Source organism: Ictalurus furcatus, chromosome 15, assembly GCF_023375685.1.
Source record: "Ictalurus furcatus strain D&B chromosome 15, Billie_1.0, whole genome shotgun sequence".
In the NCBI taxonomy this organism is placed as follows: Eukaryota; Metazoa; Chordata; class Actinopteri; order Siluriformes; family Ictaluridae; genus Ictalurus; species Ictalurus furcatus.
This window is the reverse complement of record NC_071269.1, coordinates 6,786,859-6,806,883: the sequence shown is the minus strand read 5'-3', so window position 1 is coordinate 6,806,883 and position 20,025 is coordinate 6,786,859. Positions and strand designations below refer to the sequence as shown.

Genomic DNA, 20,025 nt, shown 5'->3' with positions numbered 1-20,025 from the left:
CGCCCTTGACTGTATGAGAGTGTGTGGGTATGTGTGTGTGTGTGTGTGCGTGTGGTAGCACTCCTCAGCTCGTATACTTATACTTCTTTTTGACTTTTTGACTCTACCAACCATAGTGTATTACTCATTACTCTTAAAGATCTTTAAAGTGTTTTTCCAATTTATCCACATCTGACTAATACCGCTTCTGTATGTCTAGGTGCCCGTCGTCAGCCCCTCCTCTCCCCGTTACTGGACCTGGATCTGGATCTGGATCTGGATCTGGACACTCATTACCAGCTTGTGCATCTCACTGCTGATATCATGGTGCTACTCAACTATCTTCGCAGCAATCCCCCCCCCCCCCCAGGAATGGAAATGTGGGGTTCCCCCCTCCCCTTCGATACAGAATCTGCCCCGTGAACGTGCGTATTGACGCCTCTGCACAGTCAGAACCCTCCTCCAGCTTCCAGTCCGAGGATGATGTCGTTTTCTCTGATCCGGGCCCCGACCATTCGTCCCTCTTCTCACCTACCAGTCCGCCCAACTCTCAGTGGTCTTCTCACTTCACCTTTGCTGAACTCCCCATGTCCCCAGGACGCACCCCATTTTCTTCCCCCTCTCGCTCTCCTCCAGACTACGCACCCACCCGTCCTGTGAATTACCAATAAAATTACTTTTTATTCATACTAAGTCTCCCTCATGTTTATTTCATGTCATTTTTATCCACAACATAGCCATAATCCCTGCGCCCGTCCCCGTACTCAAATAGGTCCCTTACATTAACCACTTCTACGCACCACTGATCCGAATAGGAGCTGAGGAGGTTTTGTAGACCTGGTGGGTGGGAGTCGTGCTAGCGTTGTGCGCCCCGGGGTCTCATAGTAGATTGGCAGCTGGAGAATGGGCCTTAGGACCCCCCTACATCCACTTTGCGCCGGACATGTGTAGATGTACCTAGCCATAACTCTTAACCCTTAACTTACTTCTCCTTTCAACTATATATATATATATATATCTTATTTCGAATCTAACTACCTTGATTATACGTTTGTTTGCCTACATCGATTATAAGTGTGATTAACTGAGTTCCCCTAATCATTCATTACTACTACTACTGCCGTGCGTATGAGTGGCCACTACTTGAATGGATCTACACGTCCCTATCTTTCTCAACTAGGCCTGTCAGCCCACAGTTTTGTATTTGTCGGGACCTGCAGATTCTTGCTTCCCCTCAAAAACCAAACCCCAGTCTTTCGCAGTCAGGGGTGGGCGAAAAAACCTCCTACGAGGAAAAATTCCCACCCTGTCAGCACTATGTGCTCGACAGCACCATTATACTTTTCTCATGCCTGAGTGCGTCATATCACAAACATTTTATAACATTTTATAACAATACTTGACAGTCTGTTGTATGCAGTATCTCTCTGTATGCTGGTTGTCTTCAGCTCAAGCACTTTACGTACTGTAGAGAGCCACCCTTTGGGGAGAGGTTAGGCTAGCACGTACACCCAGGGTATGGATCTTCACATCTTCTCATCCTGTCTGCCACTGACTGAGCAGACCCCCCGTTGACAGCAGTTGACAGCAGCTTCGTACCGGACCTTCACGTGTTCCCCACCATCTCGTCATTGGAGGATTGAGCATCCTCCAGGGGTTGCATGTTCTAGTCCGCTGCTGCCCTGTAGTCAGCATTCTCGTAGTCAGCATTCTCTCGCGGCTCCGGGTCTCCCACCTCTGGGTGAACACCTCCCCCCGTTGAGGCGGTAACACCTCACCCATAACAGTGCACCCAGCTCTTTTCCTGTGAATAGATAGCTTCATACATAATAGTTAGTGGTCTTATATATGTTTTTGATTCATCTGCAATTACTCCAGCGGCAGTTCATCATGAGGAACAGACACAGACATGGGTCGACCCGTAAGCATTTCATGCGGTGTTAGATACATATTGGTGTTAGTCTGCATGTGATAGGTCATTAGTGCAAGACGTAGAGCATCTACTGAAATATGTTTAGTATCAGCACAAATTACATCAAACACAAATCAGGGTATGCCAGACCTTTCCCTGGTCAAGGAAAAAATAAATAATTTTGAGCACACTTCAGGTGATCCTCCACCGTTGAGTGCAGAGTTCATAAGGTACCATCAGAATTCAATTAAACTATTTGCTCGATAAGTGGTGCTCCAACGCTTTCCTAAAACCACATTGCATTCAAACAGACGACACAATCCATGGGCCTACACGTCAGTATTTATCTATATATTTATATATATTAACAATTCTACCCTTAACCAGGTTGCACTCTGTAGTGATAGCTTTTAATTCAGCCAATTGGGCAGAACAGGGTGTTCATAATGTTTGTGAAATTTCAGACCCAAAACTTTTAAGCTCAAGGAAATACGAATTTCGGCTGGGCAATCGTGAGTGTTCTCAGTGACTGGCTCCACAGAATTAATTACAACACTACAGTTGGTGTGTTAGGCACACTACTAGGTTTAAGAATTTCAGTTTGGGTGGCACACAGATTAACCCCATAATCCCCATATCATGTTCTTTCAAAATAGATATGTCCTGGTGTGATGAACGTAAGATCGATGTGTGAGAGAGCAATTTTCCCAATGATCCGCACCAAGAGAGCATCTCCAGCCTGGCAATCCTCATGCCACCAAATCCAATGTTTTCGATACATAAACTACAGCCCTGTAAGCGCCCCACTCTCCTTAGCCGGGACCCCCCAAGCAGCACCCCCCCTTTCAGTCACATGTAAGACACAGTCTTTGTTGTAGTTTGCCAGCCATAGTACAGGTGCAAAGCATAAGTCCATTCAATGTCAGGCTTGTCCAAAGAACACCCGGATCTCAGGATGTTGTCATGTAGTGAGCAATCAGTGATCCACTGCAGACCATACTTGATAACGTCCAGGAACATTTGTTGTGCTTTTATGGGGCGGAGGATGACCCCAATCATGTCCTGACGGCCTTGGGAGCGTGCAAGGGAGTCCATGACCACAGAGGAGTACACCGCAGGGGAGCCCACAGCCTCCGAAGGAGACGCTTCCAGGTGTACTACTGATCTAGGCATGTTAAGGGGAGTAACGGCCTTGAGCTCTCACATGCAGTCACTTGGAAAAAGCGCTGATCAATAATAATATCATGTGGAATGGAATTACGGTTACAGTTGGGACATCTTATATATATATATACATATATACATATATATCCATATACATATATATATATATATACATTCTATATACATCATACTATAGATAATGGTTACTGGGTGGGTTGGTTGTGTTGCAGAACTTATCGCATTTGTTATCACAGCTTGCTGTAATCATGTTAGACTAAGTGGGCATGTCCCTTCATCCTTTTCTGAGGATCGAAGATATTGTTTACAGGACAATAGTACTGGAAACTGGAGACAGACAACTGGGAACACACAACTGCAAAACCCATCATTAAATGTTCAATTTATGCATCAGATCTAGGCCTTAAAACGGTAAATATTTATCGTGATTTACTATACCCTGATTTTAATAAAGCAGGAAGATATTAAAAACAATTCAAAATGAGGAGTTCAGTTTTTAACGTATTAAGACTTCTGATGTTTACAGATCACTCAAGTTCGATATAAACACATCACAAGGCCCTGATTGTGTGGAGTCTGTATTTCTAAACTTAGCAGTTGATATTATTTCATCTCTTTTAACTTATCATTTTAATCTTTCATTAGACAACGGGGTTATACCAGACCTTTGGAAATCAGCTTTCTTATTTATTTATTTATTTATTTTATTTTATTTCTTATTAAATCAGGGACATCCCACTATATTAGATCATTACAGTCCAATCCTAAAGCCTCCTGTCCCTTGTAGAAACCCTTTTCAGTGAACCGTTCACATGTTATCAGTCTGCAAGAAGTCTAAGGTCATATAAACATATCAGCACAACTGTTGTTTTGAAAGTCTTAAAACAATGTCACGGTACCCTCTGCACTTCCCTGTCTGTTGATTTAGAAGAGGCTCTCAACACAGTGAATCAGGAAATATTGCTGCAGAGATTAAATAATGTTGGTCTATCAAATCATTTAAATATTACTAAAGTAACCTCTACTGCTCTAATCACACGAATAACACCTCTCATAAAGGGGTTTTCCATTCTCATGTATAGTTATCCTGTAAAATAGTTCTAGTCCGTTTACTTTTAAAAATACAAACCCACTTGGCAAAGATACATTCTTATCCCTTCCTGATTTTCATTTACCAGATAGATATTGAGAAAGGAAAACAAAATTCCTTTAGTCTACTAATTTGTGGTGTACACTAACCTAACATATTAATATCCCACCTGTGCCAATGTGTGATAATCCCAATAATAGAGTAAATGAGGTTGAGATCTCTAGATATGTATTTACAGTCCCCTAGTCACTTTTATCCCCCTAATTACTATTCAAAACAACCTAGTGAGTTTGGTTTTATGTATACCACAATAGTGTTTAGTCTAACTGGACATGCATGTACCCCTTTTAACTCTTATTAACTTATACCACACTCAAAATATCACTCAGACCCTACATACATGACATTTAAATGTCGCTCACTTTGGAGGAATGTGAATATGTATTTAACTTAGTCTAAAATAAAATTTATCATCTATGAACTTTATTTCAATTTACCAATTCACCAATTTACTGAGCGCCCAATTGTGAAAGGCATAAGATTCGTCCTATAATTTTATCCATTTCATTTAAACTGTATTTGACCATATTAAGGTAGTGTTAAATCTACTCATGTCACAAACCACATTTCCCATCCTGCACTGCGGTCCACAAACATGGCTGGCTGCCATGGATGCAATTCCCAGATCACACACACCTGCATCCAGTTCTCAGCTCTCAGTTTTTATCAGTTCTCAGCTGCCGTATAACGTCTTATCAATTCAATTCACTTCACAGATTGTGCAGTATATCCTCCCTTCCTCGAGTTTGTGACCACTGCTTTGTATCATTTAAATACTGCAACTCGTATACTAACCTAACTCGTATACTTTGTATGACATATCCCTAGCACACCGAATAGCCTATATGTGTGTATACATATATACACACATACACATACATACCCACACATATGCATTTGCATATTTACACAACTACTTTATTCTATTCACCACTCTAAGGTTCAGAAGAGAAACAAATCACTTCAAACTACACTGTTGTAAAGGGACTGTAAAACTAACTCCCAAACTCACATCAGCACAACATGTCGGCAAAAGGAACCATTATGCAAGGCTGCCTAATCCAGATACTCGTACTCCCTGCAAAACCCGAATTCCACATTAAGTAATCAAATCATCACCTTATTCTAATGTTACGGATTCAGATATCACATCTGTAACAGGCGTACAACACCTTACAGAGAGTTTAAAATGTGCAGACTACTACTGCCATCTGATCTTACTAATTACTTATCATTGGACATAACCAGCATTTAAAGAGAAAACATGCAGAAATTATTCAGCATTATGCAACATGAATACCACACGCCAGAAGAATTTACACTTACACTGTTTAACAATGTATAGACACGTACCCGTATAGGAATCACCGATACACAAATTAGTTATGGTTATTCCAGCTCTTGTTAGCGAGTCAGTTCATGAAGGTACAGTGTTCTATCGAACCAAATGTTTAGGCTCAACATTATCTCAACAGGGAGGATGTGACCTAGCCTGATACGGGGATGAGCCAGAGACTGTAACCTCGGGTCTGTTTTACTTTTCAGGGTTTTTTATTAATATCACTCAAAACGAACAGGTTCACATGTCAATTTTATCATTAATCAGGCAAAGATGTCGATATGCCTGTGCAGAAGAAACTATGTGGCACACCGCACAACACATAAACTGTTAGTAAAGTTCTCTACGGACTGATAACTTCAAGAAATACTGATTAATTTTTTTGTTTTGTTTTTTTTGTTTGTTTTGTTTTTGTTTTTACAGGAATATATTTACGTATATATATATGTTGAATCACCTTGACTTTAGTGTAGGGCGTGAGATAACTAAAAGGGGAAGAAAAACAAATCTCTCGCCCGCGCTCTCTCCCTCTCTCGCTCCTACGACCTTCTTGATTGCCCCTGGTCCCATGCCCCTCCTGCTCCTGTATTTCCCCTAGTCTCTTGTCTCTTTGCTTGTGCACCCTCGGCAGTGACCCTGGCCTCGGGGTGCTAGTGCTGGGGGGAATCTCCCCGTGCTCCGGCCACCCCGGAGTGCGGGTCCAGTTTTTCATATACTCCTGTAGTTCCCTGTCCCTCTCCTTGTTGCCTACCTGTGGGAGGTCCAGCCGTGGGCTTTCGCTCTCGACCGGGGTTCTATCCTCGTATTCGGCAGCTCCTTCTTCCATTTTGATAGGTTCTCCATCCTCCCGCATGCGATGCCGCATTCTTTGGTATCCGGTGAATGTTCCCTGTATGTCCACCTCAGTTTCCTTCCATTCATCTTCTCTGTCTTCCAGGTCTTGCATCATGTAGAGCCCGGCAGGTGGGGCACTTCCGACAGGCCTCGCTGGAGGATGGTACTGAGGGTTATATGAGGGCGGGGCCTCGGCCCATTCCTTCTGAACGGCCTCTGTTATCTTTTTTCCTAGGCTTGCTTCCTTTTCTTCTTTCTTCCGTATCACCGCCTCTGCTCGTTTTCTCTGCCGTCTATCCTTCTCCTTCTCCTCTTTCCCTGCCTCCACAAACCAGTCCACTATCTTCTCTGTCTTCACATATTTCTCCCTCAATCTCACGCCTTTTTTCTGTTCATTCCATACAGCTAATCTCTCTTTCATTATCTGGCATAGCTGTTCATCAAAAGTACCTTCCTCGGGCCATTTCCACTCACCACTAGTCTTCTCACTCCATTTTTTACAATAATGCCTAATGTCCTTCTCATCTGTACAGTGTTTGCTTATCACTCTCTCTATCGGGCTCATCTTTTTCTTACATTCAGCCATAACTCTGGCCGTGTCTCACACCTCTCAGCCCTTAGAGTCTGTTGTACATGTCCCCTAAATCCACTAAGTTATCCCTCACAGCCAAATGTTTTCCTCCTACCTTGTCCTGCTGTTCCAGCCTGCTTAACCTATCTCGTACCGATTTATGCCCGCTTTTCCCTTCCGTCCGTACTCGGCCCAGCCAGCCTCCCTAGGGACTCACATACACTCAGAGTACATACATTCAATCAATTTACTTATGACGATTAATTAATTAAGTAAATGCTTCAATTAATCTTATAAATCTTAAGTTTAACTGTTTCACACAGCTTCACACAACGGCCAGTCCGGCAATTCTTACATGTTTACAATATTCTTAGACATAATATTTACCTATTCAATATTACCCAATTTTGGGTAATTAAACAAAAATTAAATTGTATTATTATTTGTCATTTAACTGAACAACACCTTCATAATTTATGGAATATAAAGGAAAGGTCCCAATGGACTGACTCACTGATTTCTCAACAATTTTGTTATATATTACTGGTCTAGAAGTTCTTATTCACACAATGGGCAGTCTGACAGATGCCTAAAATATTTACAATGTTCTTGCAGCTCCCCCAATTTTTAAAACACTCACACAGCAGTTATTGATACCAAATAAAATTATAATACACACAGCCACACCCGACTCACAGAAAGTCCGTACCAGATTCAAAACATTAAAACAAATTTAAAAAAAAATCTCACACTGTTCTATGTTACTCAGCTCAATCTGAAGTGCGCACACACACACATTTTTCTTCTTTTCCTTTTTTTCTTTCCACACAGACGCCACTCACCACAAAAAATCACCACAAAAAATTTAACAGGGCATAATTTACAGCTTGCCAGTTATACAGAATTTGTCCCACAGTCAGGTGTTTTCAAATGCGTTTTCTATTTATGTACCTACAGTAATGTTTTAGCCTAGTTGTTTGAATCTGTGTAAAAACCTTCGATTCTCAATGCTTTTTACTCAGACTCTCAAACGACTTCCTCTTCCTCTAATGTTTAATGGTTCGATTTTAGAATCAGATATAAAATACTAACAAACGTGTACATAGTGAAATTGATATTACACAGCCTGTGCGTTGGTAAGGATTTATTTAAAAAGAAATTAATTAATTATTTAAAAACAAAACAAAACAACAACAAAAAAATAACTACAAACCAGGAATCAAGATGGTTTCATAGTGGAATTTATTTTTTTTAATGTCAAATTGAATTACTTCTTGCATTCCCAACCTGAATTATAACTGACTTCCATAGTTCCCGTTCTTTCCCCGTGATATACAGTTTCAAAAAGATACTACTGTAAGAAAAAAAGGCTGATGTTACAGTAGTAAAGTTATTATGAGAATATAGTAGTATATACATATACATATATATGTCTATGTCTGTATGTTTTTCCCAGACAGCAAAATCTCTCCCCACATATAAACTACCATATAATAAGGACCTCTCATTTAGTGAAAATCATATTTAGAGGGAAAAAAGGGTCAAATTTGAACTTTAATGCTTCCTTGCTTTAAAATGCAGCAACCCGTTAGTTATCAGCAAGCAGTGATTAGTGATCAGAACCCAAATACCATTCGTATCATTTGTCACTTTGGTTTTTCAAGTATTTCAGTTCGGCTTGACGAGGATCTCAGCAACACCGTGAACCTGTCTGAGCTGCTGACAGTCCAGAGACGCGAGAAGCTTGCGCCGACCGGATAAGAAGGGCGTGAACTTCACCTTCACAGCAATGACTGCCAGACTCCCCACGTCACTAGGTGAGAAGGAAGGATTGAACGGTCAGTTTGAACAGCGTGTGCATGAAAGCTTCGAAACAAACTGCGAAACTGAAGTAAATGATTACATTGAGTCAGAAGTATAATTTGCCAAGCTTAGCCATAAACATAATAACCTAAAGGAGCCTCTGAACATTGTGAATTATATTTTGTAATCAGTCTTTTTTTTGTTTTAGAAATTGGTTTAGTGAAATGACTGTTCATTGGATTAAAAAAAACTCTAAAGTCAGCTAAATAATAAGCAAATGCAGGGTTTACATGTTGATCACTTCTGAGGACAGCAAGCCCAAGCCCTCGATATGCAAAGCAGCGTTCCTCAGGACACATTGTAGTGGATTCTTAAATGTGATCTTAGCAGTCATCTCTCTCCCCACTACGGCGTCTCCTACAGGCTGTAAAGCAGAATTGCACATGTGACAATGTTAGAATTCGTCTGTGGGCCAGAAAATCGCTTCGTACAAAACAGGAGCTCCAAGTTCACGCATAATAAATAGCAAACCTATATATAAAATAAGCATGGAATGAACGGAACGGGAAAAGGAAACGACATGTGGCGCACTCCTAGGGCTTCATTTTCTGTAGAAGCAGCTCTGGTAGTAGTGCAGCTGTACATTCACAGGGACTGATTTGGATCTTCTGAGACAAGCGGCGTAATTAAAAAAAAAAACACCCAAATGGAGACATGTTTAAATCCTAACGACAGACAGACACATTCCAGCGTAGTACAAGTCATGCTAAGGAAGTGAAGGCCATAAGTAGAAAACTTCAAATGGGAGTCACTCGAGGACTTACGGTGATGATGAGGTCAGGCGTGCGCAGGCGGAAGTTGAAGACGGTGGCCAGAACCTGCTTGGTCTCACTGACTTGTCCAGTCACGGTGAGCATCAGTGCCGCCTGGTCCACAATCTGGTCCTTGTACTGGTTATAAGGCAGGGTCAAATTAACTGCCTTAACTATAGCAGAAAAAAGAGAGAGACACTTAATCTATGCCAAGGCTACAACAGTAAAGCTGTTCATGAAAACACTAGGTTGTAAGTAGACTAGCTCTGAGTAGTCTCCCACCTTCACGGGGTTGGAGATCCACAGATATATCCTTTTTCAACACAGTGCCCTTTCGCACTCCAGTGTAGTACATGACCGCCACCTGGCAGTAGAGGACGATACTGCGCTTCTTAGAGCTGCTGTTCTTCACAGTGATGGACAGATGAGCATCTTGACCTAGCTGAGGTTCCTCCTCATTCAGGGCAATGTTTAATGTGACGTCATTCTCAACAGCACAGGAGTAGGTGTTGGGTTTGGAGCCGTAGCTGCAAGCAGTTTCCACGGCGATTCTCTCCTCTTTAGATCCTAAAGATGAGGTGGAAAGCAGGAAATAAGAACATGTTTTAAAAATGGGAAGAAATATATATATATATATATATATATATATATATATATATATATATATATATATATATATATATACACACACACATTAGTGAATAAGAAGACGCAGGAGAAGGTGTGTGTCGAGTGCTTTTACCTTCTGGGTGTTTGTAGAGGTGTGTGATGTCCTCTCTGCGGTCAGAGCCGACTGCCTTGGTGCTGATGCAGTGACCCACTGTGCTCTTCTCACAGCAGATCGGAGCAAAGGTGCCGTTAGCTTGTCTCTGCCAGAAGATCCTGTCACTGTTCACCTACAAACACACGAATACAGTCAACGATTACTGCTGATTTCAGAATGTTTAGGACCCTTAAGCGTTCCTCTAGGGTGAACCCTACAACAGAAATGTTTTGCTGTCCAGACAGAACTCTTTTTGGAAGCTACGAGCCTTAAATAAACACAAAGAGTGTGAGTGTGTTGTACAAAGTCCAATTATTGTAATTATTTTTTTATCTTAACACCGTGGCCCTTCCAGTGATTTGACATAGTACTCTCTTGGTATGTTGTACACCAGTACTTACCAATAACTGAGTAGTTATTGGTAAGTACTGGTGTAATAATAACCCCCCCCCCCACCCCCCACCCCCACCCCCTCCCTTCATTACACAGTTCATAAGAAAAAAAGGGTACTATTAGTGTTCTTTTAGGGTTCTTTTGATATTTAAGGATTCTTACTGTACTGTAGCTTCCAGAAAGGGTTTTCCACTTGAAAACCTTCGGCTTGTGAAGCATTTTATTGCTGCATTCTACACATTTCAACATTTCAGGGTTCCACCAGAAGGGCAAACTAATTTTTAAAAGATGCGTCCTTACTTCAGCAAAGACAAAGGGTGCATCATATTTGAGATAGACCAGTCCTTCACGAATGGCTGCTATGGGTGCAGGGCCACAGCAGTACATTCCCTGGCTTGTTTCTTGAGGCGTGGCATCCACAGCCTGCCAGCCGCCCATGCCAGGTGGCAGATCAGGTCGGGCCATCCAGCAGTCATTCCACACGTGATAATTCCTGCAGACAGAGAGAGAGAGAGAGAGAGAGAGAGAGAGAGAGAGAGAGAGAGAGATCAGAAACATTCCCATGCTGTTAAGTGCTAGTCTGTTTAGTGTGTTTTCAGGACTAAATATTGTCGAGAATGTCAAAGTTTCACTACACGAAGAGCCACGGAACGAATCGGCTTCCTTTTTACTTTCAGACTCTACAAGTTCTGCACATAACGACGTAAAATGTGGGAAATCAGATCGGGATTGTTTGTACCAAATAGAATCCTTGCTGAGATTCTCAATCTCTCGCAGTTTCTCATCGCAATACACGTCAATGGTCAAGGAATTGTCTGTGTCGTGTGCGGAGCTGAAGTTTGTGACACTGCGAGTTGGAATGCCTAAACACCTGAGAACTGGGATGGCGAAATGTACAGACAGACAGACAGTGAGACAGAACGAGACAGACAGGGATATAGGGAGACAAATACAGTTAGAGAGAGAAAGAAGACACAATTAAAAAGTCCATAACTAGGAAAAAAAAACTATACTAAAGAATAACTTTCAATATATATATAAAAAAACATTATATGGTGAACCCTTACTTGTAGTGGTGACCCCTGAGAAGACCCAGCACTGCCCATATTTGACAGGCACGCCTCCACTCTTGTGGTACTGCTTCAGAATGTCCACACTGCCGCTCCATGTCGTTGGAGCAATGCCGTCCACATAGTCACCTGACCATTTACCAGTTAACACACCTTGATCATCATTAGTGTTAACCTGGCAGTGAGAAATCAGAGCTGTTAAGCATCAATTCCATCCTGTCCTATCATACACACTTCAGGATTGATACTGTTCCATTCTTCGCCAAATTCAAGCTGACCTCTATTGTAAATATTTGACACATCAAGGTTATTTTTCAACTTGAGTGTTTAGACATGTGCACAGACTACATGAGCGATATAAATACAGTATGTAGCGTTATGCATTAGGCCATGTCACCATGTTTTTGATCATTATTAAGGTGCACACTCTCCTAAGTATAGAACTCTATCTCTTCTATGCTAGGTACAATAAATGTCATACTAACGACAATTATAAATGTTTAAAAACTTGATTATATGTGGGAATATTCGTGTCACGGTATGATTTGCACGAAATAAATCAATAATTGAACAACGTTTTTTTTTTTTAAACTGGCAAACAAGTTTTCTTTTCTGTTGCTGGAGGCTGGTACTGTGGTAACTCCGCTAACCATCACACAGCACAGGCCTACTATGTGCCAATATAAATTTTTATTATTAAAGTTTATTTATACACTAATGCGTTAATATTTTGCCGTGGAAGGCACTCACCATGGCTGACACAACTCTGGTGATGGTAATGGGGTCTCCCCAACCAGAAGCAGGGGCTTGACCCTTCCGTAGTATGAACAGACACGCTGCCAGAATCCCATCAGCAAACTACATACAGGATAATGCACTGTTACACTCCAACATAGGCATATGCATATAATATATATGATATTTTTTATGAATTACAAGTAACATGTATTGGTTCTTTAAGTTAGTGTACAATAAGAACTGCTGAGTCAACATTATCCTGCCTTTATCACAGAATCTCTCAAATTGCATGTGAGGGAATGTACAGCTCAGCCAAAACAATTCACATCATTTTGTATTTGCCTTGCCCTGCTACAGCGTCATAACCGTCTGAATACATACCAAAAAATAAATAAATCGTACCAAAAGAACTTTTGGAGTCATTTTGGAGGTAAGGACAGCTGAAAGGTAATGCATGTACAATACCTGTCCAAAGTTCCACGTCCTGTATCCAATCTGATTTTCCGTCCCGTTGTAGATAATCCCCACATCGTTCAGAACATACTCGTTCCTCTCGTCCTCGTTATCCATAAACACTTGGTCATCTGAAAGTGACAGAGAGTGAGAAATAGAGCTGTTTCCTTAGGATCGTTGAATTCGAGTGAAATTCACAGATTGCTTTTATCATATTTCTGCCCATGCTTTACCTTCACACCAGGGGTTAAACAGCAGATAGATATAGTTTTCAGGCTTGGAACTGAACGTGCTGGCTCCTGTTATCACACTGAGCTCATATTGACCAATCGGAGCAGTCGGTGGGGAGATGACAGACAGTTTTATCTTCCTGATGTTCTGTTCGATAATCTTGGCCTGCCAGCGATTGCCCTGAAACTCGTTAACTAGAGGGACAGTCACTACAATGTCTCTTGACCTGTGCACAGAGCCTGTAAAACACACACACAAAAAAAAACATGGATGTGTATTATCCATAATGCCCATGAGCTAGTCATCAAGATAGCATTAATTGTTAACTAATAAAAACTGACCTTGTTTAAGCAGGAGCTGCAGATGGTCAGATTTGGGGTTGAAAGCTCGTGAGAGCTCGATCCATATCTGAAAGCTCTGCCCTCGACGGACAATGAGGTTATCGCTTTGGTAGCGGTCCGTGTGATGTTCCAGATGGTTTTGACCTGTTTTGGACTTAAGAAGTTCTACGGAGAGCACTGATAACTGACCATCTGAGAGAGAGAGAGAGAGAGAGAGAGAGAGATTAATTTGAATATTAGCATAAGTTTTCAAATTACATATAATCTCCCATAATGCATGGTGGTCAAAGCAGTTCTATGGTGCTTACCAGGAAGGACCCCTGGGCGTACCACATTACAGAACACCTCTTCCACATTGCAGAACCTTTCTGGGAAGCGACCAGCATAGCAATAAGCACTTTTCATACTCATGCTAGGGAAGGCAAAGAAAAAAGAAACTCAAAGCAACATATATTATATAAGCAATATATTATACAATGATGTACATTTATTAATTTGACAAGCACTTTCGTCAAACGCTACTATAAAGGTCCATCATTAGGTCTCTGGTAGAATAGAGAGCTTGAGACATAAAGTTTTACTGAGTTTTTTTTTCTTCCCCTCGTGTACTTAAATTTGACTTGAATTTAATTAACAATGTTTACGAAGCATGTGTAAAGAGTCACTCGTACCTGATTGTAGTCTTTGGGTCTGACAGAATTTACGCTTGTTTACTGCAGGAGATCGCAGTAGAAGTAGGTATCTTTCACTGCTGATGATACCTATATATATATATATACACACACACACACACACACACACACACACACACACGCACACATACATACTTTCACATTTACAGACACACCCTTTAACTCTTTATATGTCTCCTCACATTTAGGTGTCTCAAACTGAGTGTTTTTTTTTTTTTTAACAGAACACAACAAGAATGTCTTACAATTACTCCATTATCTACATGACCTAGTTGTTTATATTTCTTTTTCTTGCAGTAACCTTTATATGAAATATTCTTCCAAACCCACACTCATTATACTCACCCTTGTGAGTAGATTGTATGTTTATCGCTTATTAATATGGCATTGCATCTCCTAACCACACCGCTGTGAGAATGTATTGATCAAATACATCAAGACATCAGGTCTCCTCCAGTGAACAGTGGACTAGTTCAACAAAACAGACTTTATATAAAAACCATAATGAACTTTCTTTTACTTTCACACTATCCGTTGTTACCCAGATGAGGACGGGTTCCCTTCTGAGTCTGGTTCTCTCAAGGTTTCTTCCTCATATCATCTTAGGGAGTTTTTCCTCATCACCATCACTACCGGTTCGCTTAATAGGGAGAAATTCACACACTTAAAATCTCTATCCTGTGTTTATATATTTCTGTAAAGCTGCTTTGAGACAATGTGCATTGCTAAAAGTGCTATACAAATAAAATTGAATTGAATTGAATTGAATCAAAAACAGCATCCAGAGCTGGATAATCCATGTAACCAAATCTCTTTGATGGTTTAATGGTTTAACACTTAAGATGTCTGTCCAATATGATATTTCAGTATTTTCATATTCAATGCCTTAAGTAACCTAGCAACTAAAGGCTTCACCTCTTCTGTTCTAGCCATTATTATCTCAAGCAGCAACTTTGATGAATTACTTTCACATATTGATGTGCGTGCAACTGAAAGCTCTGAGGTTAATTGTGAAATACATTCGCAGGGGTGGAGGGTAATAAATCACACGTATTCTTGTAACTGTACTTAAGAACATGGTTCACCATCATGGTATTTTGTTTGTATAGTTCACAGATTTCAAAACTTTCCTTTATGTCGAAAGTTCTTGCGAAAGCTGTGTTGCTACAGATGCATTGGCATGAAATACGTTGAATGATACATGTCAATCAGGTTTTCGTAATTTAAACAGTACAGAAACCGCATTACTCAAGGTAACAGACGATGTCTTGATGAAGGCTGATGCAGGAGAACGCGCTCGTTATTATTATTATGAGATCTTAGCTCTGCTTTTGATATGATCAAGCATGCCATTCTTTTAACTCACTTTAGGAAAAGGGTTGCGATATCATGCACATTTCTGTTAAAATTGAAGAACGTCTGTCTTCATTTTCTATACAAAAGTTTGGTTTAGACAAGGATCTATTCTTGGCCCAGTTCTGTTTTTTCTGTACATGCTTCCCTGGGGTGAATTGATTCAAGATTTGAAATGTATTTCTTATCATTTTGATGCAGATGTCACGCAGTTTTATCTCTCTTTAAACAAAATGATATCAATAATAATCTTGACATTGTTTTAGATTCTATCGTAGCTATCAAGAACTGGGTGCAGTTGAATTCAGACACTAGATTTGCATGTGAATAAAGTAGTCCAAACTTATTTTTATCAGTTAAGAGATATTTCAGAACGTAGACCGGTTGTGAAATGACTCCAGCCTTGGATGCACTTTGCTTTTTACCAATCAAATACAGAATAGATTTTAAAATCTTACTCATTACTTATCAGCCCGTACAGGATTCCACAGCCCGTACAGGATTCTACAGGTTTTCTTTTGCGATTGCCAAAATAGCTTGATTTTGCTGAGGCTTTGTTAAAAATTTGCGATGCAATTTCTAGAGTTTTTTTTTTTTGCAGAAAGCTACTTGAATTGGTGAAATTTCAATTGCACTAAATTGTTTTGCACGGTCGTTTGCAGTGATGTTCGTTGGTAAATGAGACTTTTTAACTGTACTGGTGTTCGATGCATGTGAACAGAAGAGGGCTTTGGATGAATGCATGTTGTGATGATGTTCTGCACGTGCACCCGTCTCTATGGACTCTCTGAGGTCTCCTTCGTGACAGTATTGCTTTAAACTTATTTTCGCGTGTTTTCAGTGTTTTTGAAACCGATCAAATGTCCCAGTGACAACAAAAAGTATCTTGGTGCCGCTATCAGTTATGTTCATTTGGCGTTGACTGAAAAATGTCAAATATGTCTGATTTCTAGATAACTGGTGAGACATTCCACTCATATCATATAATGACATACAATCCACATGTCTCGTCGATGTTTGCTTTTCTTTTTTCTTTTTTTTTTGCATGTATGTACTATGTATAGACTATCATGTAGGACCAAGGCATTAACTTTACTTGTTTATGAAGTCCATATGTCAGCCAAATGAATGCTTTTAGAATCTAAAACTAAAGTCTGTAATCAAATTTACATTTATAACAGTGATATAAAGCATTGTGTGTACATTGTACAACTTACTCAAACTGTCACGAACGAGCTGTAAGAACAATAAAAAACCTGCAATATAAGAATATTAACACTATTAAAAATTGAATTACAGTAGTAATCTTGATCCATGCGCCTATAACCTCTAATGTCACCTCAGCTGCTTCGACATAAGCCTTTCCTAAATTCGGCAGCATTGGTTTTTAAAAAGATTTATAGAATGCATTTAAACGTGTTATGTGTGTTTGCACGGCAGAAACTGACCGCAGGAAAAGTACGTAATGTCATCATAATTCTTTTGATCATTATTTTGATCAGCAGTGATAGAAGGCAGAGAAGCGTACTGAACAAAAGTGCATTTAAGTATACGTTTAAAAAGTGTACTTAGTATAAAAAGTACACGCTTTTAACATAAACACGTAATACATACTTTAACATATACTAAATGTGTTATTTCGGAACAACGTATGACAAGTGTATTTAAACTGTAATTGATTTATAGTTAAATAAATCTTAAATGCATTTAGTTGTACTTTAGAGTGCTTTTTTCCCCCCATACAACTGAATTTGCACTCAAGTAGATTTAAGTATCATAACTGCATTACACTTGAAGTGTATTATAAATGTATTACATATTGTATTCTACTTATATATATATATATATATATATATATATATATATATATATATATATGTGTTTAATATAATAAACTCTTTGGTGTACTGATACATATATTTGATACATTAACTTGCTACTGAATTTGAGCCATAGTGCAACTAAAATGCACTGAAATGTAATGTATTTTAGTGCATATATATATATATATATATATATATATATATATATATATAAAGATAACTATATATATATATATTGGGTGAAGTGTCCGGCTTGTCACTTACTGAGATAGTAAGTGATTATTATTATTTTGCATTAAACGTGCTAAGGCCATAAGCTAAGCTAAGAACAAAAATGGCCATGATGGCAATGGCAAAGAGCACACAGCGCTTCTCCTTCATCCTGTAGAATATGATGCATATATACACAGGTGAATTTTATATAAGATTGCTCTCCCTCCAGAATGCATCATTGTAGCAGCAAGAAAACTGGTTTTTGTTAAAAGTGGAATGCTACTTGCACCACCCATGTTACTATGGCAACCAGTAGTAGGAATGCCTACCGGCGACTTCATAGTACAGCGACTGGTGACTTGTAGCGATAGAATCGCTGTATGTATGAACGCACCTTGAGTTACACACACCGATGGTTTCTTTTACAATGAACTATTTTTCAAGCGAATAGTGTGTATATAGTGATAACAAACAGCATCGTGACACCCCTTACGATCAGTTCTGTTCATTTGGCTTTGACTGAAAAATTTTAAATATGTTCAGAAAATATGTCATGCGATAAAAGCCAGAGAAGCACGCTACATGTCGCAAAAACATGCAGGGAACATGATATATAACGTCTGAGAAAATCAAATCTGAATACAATCTGAATGCAACTTCTGCTGTATTGCTTTAAACTTACTTTAACTCGGATATTAACTGTTCAGTTTGCATGGTACGTCCAAAACATGTTACGCAAAAGCAAAAATACAATAAGGCACAAGCCTTAACAGTAAATATCTTTTTTTTTTCTTACTTTATCTGTGACCCTTAGCTCAGGCTGTAACCTGACAAAGGTTACGAGCGGTGTAATTAAAAATAATAATCATAATTAAAGATAAAAATAAAAATCTCAGTAAGCTACAAAATAAACAAACAAACAACAAAAAAAGAATATCTGAAACATTTGAATTTATAATGAACCAGAAAAAAGTAAATTTTTTGCATTTTTTCCCAACACGGTTCACCATAACAATAATTGTTTTAGTATAATTAAATCATAAAATAATGGTTTAATATTTACTCAAGTGTTGTAAAAAAAATAATAAAACATTGAACTTACCGCTACCGTTATTCGTTATCACCATGACAGTTGTAAGTGCAGAGCGTTTAATCCCCGGAAGACTGCAAGCCAATTAAAATACAGTATATGCTAATATTTGTTCGCAACCTCTTCTCAAATAGTTTGCTTTGACTTTTATTTGAGTCATTTCTCAATAATTTTTTTTTTACCATTACTCTAAAATAATTACATTAAATTTATTATATGGGGGGGGGGGGGGGTTACAAAGTAAAGTGATAATTATAGAATGATTTATTATTTAATTTTCTATTAGTATTTTCTATGATTTTTTAGATTTTTACACCTTGTTGTTAGGCGTTTGTAGACATGAGGACCTTTCAGGCTGACCACACGTTCACGTTCAGGAGTCATTGACAAAATGATCGAAATCTTATCGTGACTCAGAGACACTTTCATTGCTCTGAGGTTCATTGTGCAACTCAGTACCACAGAATTTTCACAAGCAGGTGAAGATCCGAACATGGCGAGGTGTAAAAAAAAAAATCAGCTGAGCTGACATAACAGAATGATGAAACGAAACACCTGACACAGTGATGCCGTGCAAGGACATGTCCTGAAATCAAGCACATTTCCTGGTGACTACAAAACAGTACCCAGTCTCCCCGCCAATTAGGTTAATTTGGCTGTGGTTGAAATATAATTACAGTGAAATGGGTGCGATTTCTAAATAATTGTTGACACAACCTACTCACGTCATGGAAAGGCTTGTCAATGTCTTATGCCGATGTATCATATTAGAAGACTTGCCAGCATGTGTTTGTAAAAAGTTGTCACCTTTTGTTCGCTTTAAGTTATTCAAAATCTAAGGAATAAAAAAATAAAAATAAAAAAAATAAACGTTTAAAGGATACACACAGAGTCTCCGTAACACATCTCGAAGCCTGAAATAAATCTTGTATAAAGGAATGCTGAGTGATTCATGTGAGGCTTTTGTCAAAACCCATGACATGAAATTAAAGTTCTAGAAAAATGCAGTGTATTGCTTTGTCTTTATGGCAGGGCTTCTCAAACTTCTCTACAAGAAGCAATGGCTAACTAGCTAGCTAGCTAGTATCATAGCTAGCTAGTTAGCCATGGCTACTGGTAGAGTGTTAACCGTAACCATTGAAATCTTCCTTGTGAATTGAGTAAATGTAAGTAGAGCTGAATAACTACATTTACTACCGTGACATATAAAATTGAGTAGATATAATTAGCATCCTAAGTCAATTCAATAGCAACCCTGAGTGAAAACCACTAAAAAAATGAGT

The 20,025-nt window shown here is 39.3% G+C and overlaps 1 protein-coding gene across 1 annotated transcript; it reads right to left on the bottom strand.

Annotated features, from left to right (window-relative positions):
* Positions 1 to 8,300: 8,300 nt before the first annotated feature.
* On the bottom strand, positions 8,301 to 14,384 carry LOC128619462 (protein-glutamine gamma-glutamyltransferase K). The gene is made up of 14 exons (XM_053643664.1): positions 14,243 to 14,384; positions 13,880 to 13,983; positions 13,572 to 13,763; positions 13,233 to 13,469; positions 13,012 to 13,130; positions 12,559 to 12,666; positions 11,806 to 11,983; positions 11,478 to 11,616; positions 11,039 to 11,231; positions 10,325 to 10,478; positions 9,865 to 10,149; positions 9,595 to 9,755; positions 9,061 to 9,194; positions 8,301 to 8,780 (listed from the first exon to the last, which is right to left on the bottom strand). Exons 2-14 carry the CDS (start codon positions 13,980 to 13,982, stop codon positions 8,636 to 8,638), a joined length of 2,148 nt encoding a protein of 715 aa, XP_053499639.1. The 5' UTR covers position 13,983; positions 14,243 to 14,384; the 3' UTR covers positions 8,301 to 8,635.
* Positions 14,385 to 20,025: the final 5,641 nt, after the last annotated feature.